At 52.5% G+C, this 10,598-nt stretch overlaps 3 protein-coding genes across 3 annotated transcripts; all 3 read left to right on the forward strand.

The window, feature by feature from the left end:
• The first annotated feature begins 1,157 nt into the window (after nucleotides 1-1,157).
• C8Q69DRAFT_54590 (hypothetical protein) lies at nucleotides 1,158-3,873 on the forward strand. The gene has a single exon (XM_028633771.1). It carries the CDS (start codon nucleotides 1,416-1,418, stop codon nucleotides 3,774-3,776), a length of 2,361 nt encoding a protein of 786 aa, XP_028489947.1. The 5' UTR covers nucleotides 1,158-1,415; the 3' UTR covers nucleotides 3,777-3,873.
• A 660-nt stretch (nucleotides 3,874-4,533) lies between these two features.
• Nucleotides 4,534-6,235, forward strand: C8Q69DRAFT_454446 (hypothetical protein). Its single transcript, XM_028629702.1, has 2 exons — nucleotides 4,534-4,922; nucleotides 4,995-6,235. The coding sequence occupies exons 1-2, from the start codon at nucleotides 4,707-4,709 to the stop codon at nucleotides 5,901-5,903; spliced, it is 1,125 nt and encodes a 374-aa protein (XP_028489948.1). The 5' UTR covers nucleotides 4,534-4,706; the 3' UTR covers nucleotides 5,904-6,235.
• A 90-nt stretch (nucleotides 6,236-6,325) lies between these two features.
• On the forward strand, nucleotides 6,326-10,526 carry C8Q69DRAFT_412712 (putative GTPase activating protein). The gene is made up of 3 exons (XM_028628316.1): nucleotides 6,326-7,424; nucleotides 7,487-7,838; nucleotides 7,887-10,526. Exons 1-3 carry the CDS (start codon nucleotides 6,608-6,610, stop codon nucleotides 10,165-10,167), a joined length of 3,450 nt encoding a protein of 1,149 aa, XP_028489949.1. The 5' UTR covers nucleotides 6,326-6,607; the 3' UTR covers nucleotides 10,168-10,526.
• Nucleotides 10,527-10,598: the final 72 nt, after the last annotated feature.

Consider the following 10,598-nt stretch of genomic DNA (forward strand, 5'->3'; position numbering starts at 1 on the left):
CGGTGGATCTGTATATTGTCAAGAGGTCATCATTGACCTGGGAGCTTTCGGTGTCTCGGTTAGATTCTGCGCTGTCAACATACGGGATATTTGTTACCTTTTTTCTAGCGTCGACTATTTCATAAGTAGGCATGCGTTATCTATTTAGTGAAGCTCCCTTGCATTTCTCTCCAGGACATATACAAACTTATTCCGACTCACTATGCTGGGGTCTTATCCGGTTATGGGCATTATCATACTTGCTTATTTATGGCCAGCTTCGTCGTCCTCGCCTTAGGACGAATACAGTGACACGTCTTCTAATGAAAGCCAGATAGCTTCTCCAGACTCCGAGCTGAAAGCCTTTCTTGAGAATTGCTCAGCGAGACTACGCACGATGAGCGCGGCTACCGCGCTGTGAAAGCTGTAAGCTGAAACAAGGATAGTCTGTTCCTCATAAATATACTAATAGGGCATTTGTAGCTCCCCATGATAGCAGCCTATTGGGTTTGCAGGGGTCGACTCTGCGTCAATGAGAATAACGCTACTACTCAATACAGCCACCAGAGAAGAGATAGAAGACATAATCTAGTCTTCCCACTTCTATTCTGTACTCTAGTCAAGCGAAACGCTGTAATAATTCATAATGTAAGCAGACACAGTGTTGAAATTTTTGAAACGGACAAGATTAGTAGACCGTTGACGGCCTTTGGCTCGTATCTCGTATTATCATTTTCATTTGAGAAGACAGTAGTCAGTCATAGAGTCTTGTATATGATCTCAATTTGATCATAGAAAGTCTAGATACTTATATAAGTAGTCTATTGCAATGTGCCCTGCTATAGTGGCTATGTTGAGGATACTAATCCATGCCCTTAAATATCTAGACAAAGGTAGTATAAAGGGACGAATAGAATGACAATGAGATTGTAGTTGACTTGACGTAGTCGATTCTTTGTCTCTATCTTTCTGTAAACAGGGCCTCTTTCATCTATGCCTTTAAATATCAAGTCTACTATGCATTGTTGCCTTCTGGTTTGAAAGACATCATAATAGAAATCCTTTGACCTGAACTGGTCAAAAAGGAAATATCAATGGCGTATATGCAGCTCCTGGCTACGAGACGTATGGCTTACCTTGACCCCGCCACTTACCGTGTTTATATGGCGTCTGGCTGATTCAGGTCGACTGGATCAGGGAGCTCCGTCCTCGTAGTGAAAGTGAAGTCGAGGATGTTATTGACCTGGGGAGGCCGCCTGTTGATTTTGACCATCAATAACACAACAACACCTTCGTAGCTGGTTATTTTAACGCACACAACAGACTCTCTCCTCCTCTTCTCATTCCCCTCCACGTCTCGTCTTACTGCGTCTCGTCTAACTGCTACTTCATTTTCATCCATACCATACCTCCTGAGTACTCGAAACACCACCTAGATGGAGAGCACGAAGCGAATCAGAAGCCTCCTCAAGGAGGTCGAGAACAAGGACGAACAGATCGAGACTTTAAACCAAAAGATCCAGGAACAACACCACCTGGTGAGGTCTTTCGACCAAGAAATCGCCCTCTACCGCGAAGAGCGGCGAGGATGGGCCGAACAAGGAGAGGAGAGCCTCCTCAAATTGTCTCTTCGAGAACAAGTCGAAGAGCTCAAGAGGCGCCTCTCCAGAGCCATCCATATGGCCGACGTTGCAGAAACGCAGGCCATCGCGGCAAACACCACTGTGGAGCTCGAAAAAGCTCGCAGAGATGCGGCCAACGCCGAGTCCATCGAAATGGCTCGGGCAGAAGAGCAACAACAGAGAGCTCTGGCAATCGAGGCCGCAAAGTCTGCCGCAAAGGAGACCACGGGGGAGGAAGATAGCAGCGAAAGTGAGGTATCGGATGCAGACGACGACGAGGCTCCGACCTATCAACCACCCACTTTCGCGCCGTCGACCTCATACCAGCCTCCTAAGTACCAGCCATGGCGGCAGCAGTATCAAGCGCAGAGCACGCAGCAGACAACGGGTCTGCTGTACAAATCTCTCTCTGCAACTGTGCTGCCGGCCGCTGGTACGCCCACAACGGCGTCCGCTATCTCGCCATCCGCACCCAAGGTCTTTGATGGTTCGCTTCCCTCCTCTTCCCGTTCGCCGGTCTATACTCCTTCTCCCTCTTGCAGCCAACAGCAGGTGCCGCATGGGCAAGCGGTCGAGGTCAGTTCGCTGCCTCGGCCGGCTTTGCCTGGTAAGCCGGACCTGGAGAGGCAGATCTGTGTGCCGCCGAAGGAGTATAGAGACAAGTGCATCGGAACGGAGAGTACCCCAGGGAAGGTCTATCAAGACAAGTCCGTCGGTACAGAACCTGTCCAAGGGAAGGAGTACGCTGATAAGTGCGTGGGGACTGACTTTGACGTCCTCACAACCCCTATCCCGCAAGCTGGAGACGGGGAAGCCATGGGCATCTCAGCCCAGGGGCCAATTCCCCTCCCCGACTCCATGGACTTGTACGACGACTCAACGATGGCAGATGCGTTGGAAAGCCTACCGACTCCGTCGGTTCTGCCACTCTCGGAGAGACCTGCCCCTCTTTATGAGGGACTACAGGCAATCTCCTGGCCTTGCCAGAGAGGAGGGCATGGGAGAGTGACGAAACGTCAACTCGTTCCGCAGCGCTCGAAGAACCCGCGCGATTTGGTTCGCATCACTTTGGATGCGACCAAGCGACGGGGCCTGGTCAGGGCAGTCTTCGAAGACGCCATCGTGTTGAGCGCTCTCCCAGTGACCCGGTTTGAACCTGGTTATGTTGCGTGTGATAGCCAAGTCCCGCAACAACAGCCATACACGGAGCCAGCGGTAGTATCCAACGAAGGGCCAGACTCCGAGTCTGGGATATCGACCGCACAGAACTGCCTGCCGACAATCCACCAGGCTGAACCAGAGACGCCTTGGGCCAATGCTGCTGGCAGCAACCCAGGTCTCGGAGTGTTAGCGCCTGCCGACAGTCCCTCAGGCAGTTCTGTCCCCGAAATCACTGCCGCGACGTATCAAGAGGTCGCTTGCCAAACGGAGGGACCCTCGATGAATTCCACTGGAGTTCAGACGGCGGGAAGTGTTATGACTTCCAGCCAGACCCAGACATTGGGGGCTTCCACGACCTCAAGTGGCACGCAGACGCCAGCGCGTTCCGTCGCTACTGCTGCCACTCAAACCCAGGAACGTCCAGTGATTTCGGCCGGTACCATGACTCAGTATTCCGTGGAGTCTCGCGCATGCCAGAGCGAGGAGCGCCCAGAGCCGCCGGAGATCCGCGTTAAGCGTCACATAATCGTCTCCGAGTTGGTCCAGTCGGCGAGCAATCGCATCAGGCTGCAGACCGGCCTGGGTGCGAGAAACGGGCGTCTTCGGTTCTTGACACCGGCCCCGTTGCTCAAGGGAAATAAGGAGCGTCCTGCTGCTCTCCAGCAGGGACAATTGCCAGGCCGCCAACCGATCCCTGCTGTCAAGAAAGTCGACCGATCCTCGCGCCAAAACCGCCAAGCTCAAACGGATACAGACAAGCTTTCTGGCGAGAAACGCCAGCAAGTGTCCGAGCTCGACGGCTGCAGGGACCGGCGATGGAATCGGCAGTGGATCTTCCTGGCCCTCCTTGTTCTCTTCCTCGTCCTCTGGATCGCCAACCTCGAGGTTGAGGCCCAGGACTGCCGTTTGTGGTTCGAAGCTAACGACGTGGCCCGCCGGGCGGTTATCGCACGTCGACGGAATGTCACTCCGCAGCCGCTGTGGACGTTCGCCCCCGAGCATACTTTTTTCTAGATGGGCTTGGAGAGTGTGGGGGAAGGGGACATTCAATATACGCTCGCATGCCGTGGTGAGATGGCCTCTGCGAACTACAGTACGGAGTACTCTATGGAGTAGTTACATACACTTATGGTACAAATCCTAATACAACAATACGCTTTCTCGACTGATCTTGTCTGGCCACGTCGAACGGCATGTTCTCCGGTCATTATACGACGACCTGGCTAGGACTGTCTGTGTTTGGCACTGTTTGCTGTTTTGCTTTGCGGGAGATCGGCGCCGGGGCGTTTGAGGACTGTTCTTTGTTAACAATAATCTTCTTCTGTCTGTTTCTTTGTCCCCTTTCGTCTGTGCGGACAGTCGTCATGACTTCTGTCCCCGGCGACCAGTAACAGGGTCTCTGTATGTACATATGTCTCCTTTTTGCTACGCGCCTATGGGTTTGATTCGCGGGCAGCCATACGTCCTCCGCATCTCCAGCGCGAAGGTTGTACTGGGCTTGCGTAATCCCCATGGCCGGGAAATAATCTAAAGCCTAGCTAGCGTCTGATGGAGAAGGAAACGAATCGCGATGGTTGGCCTGGTTTAATGGCTCATATCTACTCTCGAGTATTTTTATTACCCTCCCATACATAGATAGAGCCAGCGTGGATGCCTGAATGCGAGGATATTTATATACTTTCTGCCTGAGGTGTCCAATACCGCCACACTAACCCCATACAGCTTAGCGGCTGCGTCACCCGACTCCGCCTCCGTCCGCCTTCCATCTTTATCGTTCAGCCTAGAAGGACTTCGCGAGATCAATCAATCAATCAATCATCAACCTGTTTCATCTGCGCCTATCCCTCGTTCATCAACTCTCATCTCGCTGTTTCTCTATCTTGACTGTTGTCCTGTGATCTTTGGTACGGCATATGTCGCTCCCGATCTAAGCAGTTCAACACCATGATTATCGCCTCGCTTCTCGCCGCAGGCGCCCTGTCCCTCCGTGCTGCCGCCTTCCTGGTGGTGCCCGAGTTCGACACCGTCTCTGCGCCGTTTCCCAAGGCAGTCAACCCGCACGGTTTGGCACAGGTGTCTCTCAAGTGCACTGAGTGCCCATTTCCTGAGAGTGATGCTGATGGAAAGGTGTCTTGGACGGAGGGATTGGATACGGCTCTGGTGAGTTAACCCGGGCGCCAGGCAGGAGACTGTATGCTAGTCAGGAGACTGTATGCTGACTGTGGGATATAGGATCTCAACATCTCCATCGAAAATGAAAACACTCTTGTGATCAACGGCAACCAGGTCTTCCCGCCACCCCCGCCTCCCTTGAGCATTGATGCAGTCCAGCGAAACATCGCTGATGGCCGAGAGAGCGATCCCATTCCTCTGGGATTCGCCCTTGAAGTCGAGCCTCTGGTGGCCCCCATGGATGAGCCAGGCCCCGAGCTGCTTTCCCTTCGCTTCACCGTCCTTGACCTTGCTGGCCATCCCGTGCCGCTGAACACGGTGATTATCGCGCTCATCAAGGATGAATCTGGAGCACTCTACATTGCGAAGACCGACGTTGAGGCAACGAAGACGGACATTGTTTCCTGGAGACAATGCCGTGGTAAGCCCAAGTGTCTGCAGACGTTGCTCTTCTCTCGCGTCCGCGCCCTGGTGGAATCAGCAAAGGCCCGCATGATGAGAGCCAAAGCCAGGCTGATGGGCTCCAAGGGCTGCCACGGCGGTCCTCGTTTCCCGATGGAAGCTTCCCGCCCCCCTCGTCCATTCTTCGACGAGGAGCCTCCGTTTTCCCGTCACGGCGGCCCGCCTCACCGTCGTCCTGGCCATGGTGGTCGCCATCACTTCCACCACATGCACCGTAGCGGTTGGGAACGCACTTTCTCTCGCGTATTCCGCTTCATTCTTGTCCCTGCTGTCCTGGGTGTTCTTGCAGGTCTGGTGGCTAGCGCACTCGGCATGCTGGTCGGTCAGGTCGTTGTCTTCCTGTGGCTCCGCTACCGCCGCTCTACCACGGACAGGTCCGTGTCTGCAGTGGAGGAGGGCAACGATATGGAGAAGGAGGCTCTTATTGCTGAGCCCGCGGATGATTTTCCTCCAGAGTATGACGACGAGAAACACGGGGCTATTGTGCTCCCTGCTGAAAAGCAGTAGACATCTGGCACGTAAAAAAGGAAAAACTGGGGTTCCGTCCACCCACAATGGTTACTGGTCAACCAATACTGTGGATATGGTAGAATGATATGCATTTCGGTGGGAAATTGGATGGAACGGTTTTATGGCAACCCTTACTGTGACTTTTGATGTGGGCACGACGCCTTCTTTCCTTTAGTGTCTTTTTTTTCATTTCTTTATCTCTTCATATCTTCATTTCTTTTCCTGTCGTAGTTAGGCGTAAAACTACCAATTTTCTGTACAATATCCAGATCCGTGTCTCCGTATTATTATGCAGCATTGTAGTGTATTCCTCTTGTCGATCATCGTGGGCTTCGTCAGGTCAGATAAGACCCCACGTGACCGCAGCCTCCTCTCTGGAGATCCGCTGCTCGCGTCGGATATTATACAACGTAGTTCGACGTCCATCCCCTCGCAGCTTGCTTCTGTCCTTCGTGGGCTGCTTTGGCTCGTAATGAAGCGAGCGATCCGTTGAATATCTATCTCCCCTTCCCCTACAATGACTGTCGAGCATTGGAGTCCCCTATACTGCCAGTCGTGGGCGTGTTGATACCTCGCCCGTCTTTGAACCACCCGAGCTCCAGACTCCGGCGCTTACCCCTTGTCTCTGCGCAATCGCGGAGGGCCCGATATCACTTTACGGGACATCATTCTCACCTTGCAGCTATCCTCTAGACCCCTGAATGATGTTCCAGTTTTCATCCTTTGTCCAAAAGGCGCAGTCCCTTATCGATCCGGCCAACTTCAACCTTCCGGCGATAACATCATCGGACCGCGGTCCGTCCAAGGCGTCCCTCTTCCGCCAGCAATTCTGTCTCCCAGACTCGCAGAACCCATTGCAGGAGATCACGGCCGAATTGATTCTCCCAGTCCCGCATACTTCGTCTTCGGCCGGTGGATCAGCGGATCGTCATAAAGAGGGCAACCGGTACACGGGACGACTCCACCTGAGTGAGCGGTATCTATGCTTTTCAACACAGCCAACTAGCTTCCTCCCATCGGCTAGCTTGAGTGCTTCAACTAGTTTCACCGGCCAGACACATGGGACAGGTCCGTCGGGTAATGGATTTACTCTTCCGCTCTGTGCCATTCGCCGTGTCGAGCGGCTCAACAGTCTCAGTCATGTCTTCTCCCTGGCGTTGACGACATGGAACGGTGCCCTGACGAAACCTGCATCACAGACGGCTAATGATCCCTCGTTTGTGCCGCAACGGTTCACCGTCCAACTAGTCGGGAGCAGGCAGGCCTGCGAGCGGTTCTGTGACGGTCTCAAGAAAGGGTTGCGAGAAGGAATGAGGGATATTGATAACTTGAGGACCGTATGTGGCGATTGTTACTCGGAATATTTACTCTCTGGAAGCAAGAATAAGGGACAGGAGGAAGATGCACCGGCTCGGCAACCCCCTGATGCCGGGCTGGGTATGGTTTTCCGGTATCCTGGAGACGCTCGCAAGCTCAGGGACCGCAGCAAGATGAGACTCTGGGGAGAATATTTCAGAGGTGCGTGCACGCAATAGCTCACCGACTATTGTCGCGGTACTGATTAAGATCTGGCTATGTAGAAAACGGCCGCAATGTTACGCTCATTCGGCAACCGACCTTCCACAAGCTTATCAGGGTTGGACTTCCGAACCGCCTCCGTGGAGAGATCTGGGAACTTACTTCGGGCTCTATCTACGTCCGTTTGGGGTCTCCCAAGCTGTACGAAGAAACTTTGGCCAAGTTTTCCGGTAGAGAGTCTCTCGCTATCGATGAGATCGAAAAGGACCTCAATCGAAGTCTTCCAGAATACCCTGGCTTCCAGAGTGAAGAAGGAATTGGGCGGTTGCGGAGAGTGTTGACAGCTTATAGTTGGACCAATGAGCAAATCGGTTACTGCCAGGCCATGAACATTGTTGTCGCTGCCTTGCTGATGTATGTCTTTTCGATACCCGTACGTTTCTGATATACTGATTGTACCAGATACATGTCCGAGCCGCAGGCTTTCTTTCTGCTATCTGTGCTCTGTGATCGTATTCTGCCGGGTTATTACTCGACGACTATGTATGGCACACTGCTTGATCAGAAAGTCTTCGAATCGCTTGTCGAGAAGACCATGCCCGTTCTATGGGAGCACCTGGTGAAGTCTGACGTGCAACTTTCTGTCGTTTCCCTGCCGTGGTTCCTTTCTTTGTATATCAACTCCATGCCACTGGTCTTCGCTTTCCGTGTCCTGGACGTATTCTTCCTTGAGGGCCCCAAGGTTCTTTTCCAGGTTGGACTGGCCATTCTGCGAATTAACGGGGAAGAGCTTCTGGACGTGCAGGATGATGGCTCTTTCATCTCCGTCTTGAAGTCGTACTTTTCCAGACTGGACGAGTCGGCACATCCACGATCAGAGAACCCGAAATTGAGAGCCATCACGCGGTTCCAGGAACTTATGGTTGTTGCTTTCAAGGAGTTTTCTGGCATCACGCATAGTACGATAACGGAGCAACGGGCCAAACACAAGGATGCCGTCTTGGACAATATTGAGAGTTTCGCCAAGCGGACTTCAATCCGCAACCTGGGACCTGACAGTAAACGCCTCAGCATGGATGATCTCGGCGCCATTTACGACCGTTTCTATGCGATATTGTATGAGCGTGAACAGCGGCAGAAGCTTATTGATGAAGAAAAGAAACGAACAGAAAAGAAGAAGGTTGGGAGATTCTCCATCCTTGGACCCCCCGTGGATGCTGAAGTGGGCCGAGTTGGCCTTGGTCCTAGTCCTACCCACATGGACTATGAAGCTTTCAGGGAATTCCTAGCAGCTACGGCGAAATGGGCTGTGGCAGACTCCCCAAACCGCTCGCGCAAGGGCTCTACTTCTGAGAAAGAAGGAAATGGATACAGTTCGTCAAGTACCAGGAGCTATAAATCTTCCAGTCGCGGATCGAATGTCCAGCCAGCGGACCATGAGTTTATGCAGAGACTGTTCCGCAAATGGGACACCGATAACACCCAAGGTTTGAGCCTGCAGAACGTCGTCAATGGGTTGGCGCGCATCAAAGGCACGCGCGATATTATGAACACCATCAACTACTTTTTCGATCTCTATGATGACCAGGGCAACGGTCAAGTCGACAGAGAAGGCATTCTCCGAATGTCTGAGGCTCTGCTTTTCCTATCGCGACGAGGCTTTGAGGGCACAGTGACCCCTAGTCAGTCGCTTGAAGATCTTAATGATCCTACCAAAGTCAAGCTCAGTACAGACGAGAGGTTCTTAGGGAGCATCAGCTCGTTTATCCGCCGCTGCTTTGAGTACGCCGATCCGAGTCACCCGCAGAACCAGCAGAACCCCAGTGATGCTGCCGACGAGGCTACAGCTAAGCTGGATTCGTTCGCTATTGGGGATGATGATGAGGACGAGGAAGACTTGCTCGAGCTCAACGAAAAACCAAGTGCAGCCGAAACGGATGGCTCAACACAAAAGCCGATCGAAACAGAGAAATCCTCCCGAGAAGTGTCGGAATCTGCCAACCCTGCCCTCGATCCGAACAACCCCCTACACATCACGCTCCCGACTTTCCGCATGGTGATTCTCGCTGATGAGCTCCTTGAACAATTTTTCGAATCCTTCTTCCCTCAGTCATTCCACCTCTCCAATAACCCCAACCCAGCCTCACTGTCAACGTCGGGTTCGCTCTCTTCCAACCTGACCACCTTCAGTAACATTGGTACGAAGACCTCAGGGCTCACTGCTGCATCGAGTGCAACCGTCGCGGGTCCCTCTGGAGGCATAGTGCCTCCCGGAAAGGGTCTGCGTGGTGTCCTGGACAACATCGTCTCGGACGGAATGCGTATGGCAGCAGAAGTCAAGAAGAAGATGGACGAAGCACAGCGTGATTTGGAGCGTAACGCACTACGCCGTGACGATGAAGATGATGATGACGAAGACGAGGACGACGATGGCCACCCCGGTATTCCTTCGAGATCCTCATCCGCTTCGGCCGCTCTGGTAGGTGGCATGCCTAGCTGGGGCGCAGGCGCGTACCTCGGCGACGCGGAACGTCGCAGCGTTAGAGAAAAGGATCGTGATCTCCTCGAGGGCGCAGAAGTCATCAGCGTCAGAGGCACATCCATGCTCGATGGAAAAGAGGGAGGACAGGCCTCATCATCTCTACCCGAAGGACATGATGCAAGCCCGCCTACCAGCAGCTCATCGAAAACCCCCACTACAAACGAAAGCGTAGTGAGCAAAGTCGTCGAGTTCGACTCGTGATGAAACACGCAACCACCCCCTGCCCGGTTTCCTCATTGTACCATCCATCCATCAATCCATCCTACCATCCACATCCATCCATCCATCCCATCTGTTCTCTCTTTACAATAATACTCCCTCTATTCCCTTTGTCAGGTCAAGGATCCGGTCGGTCAGCGTTTCCCGGTTTGGCTTTTATATCTTTCCATGTTGTGAGGTAGATCAAGGTCAGGCTTAGCTATGTTAGGTAGAGGTCAACTAGTGAAAGGAACCTCTTTTTATTTTCGTATCGTCATATTATAGTCTCTCTCTTCTATCTCTCTCTTTGTCCTATATTCGATGTAAATCTTTAAGCTGCATAAATCCCGTGTTAGTCAGTCATCTATTAATAAGGACGCTGGACTCAATCGCCTAAGACAAAAAAAAAAAAAAAAAAAACAAAAAACAATAGA

The sequence above is a fragment of the Paecilomyces variotii genome, assembly GCF_004022145.1.
Source record: "Paecilomyces variotii strain CBS 101075 chromosome Unknown C8Q69scaffold_1, whole genome shotgun sequence".
In the NCBI taxonomy this organism is placed as follows: domain Eukaryota; kingdom Fungi; phylum Ascomycota; class Eurotiomycetes; order Eurotiales; family Thermoascaceae; genus Paecilomyces; species Paecilomyces variotii.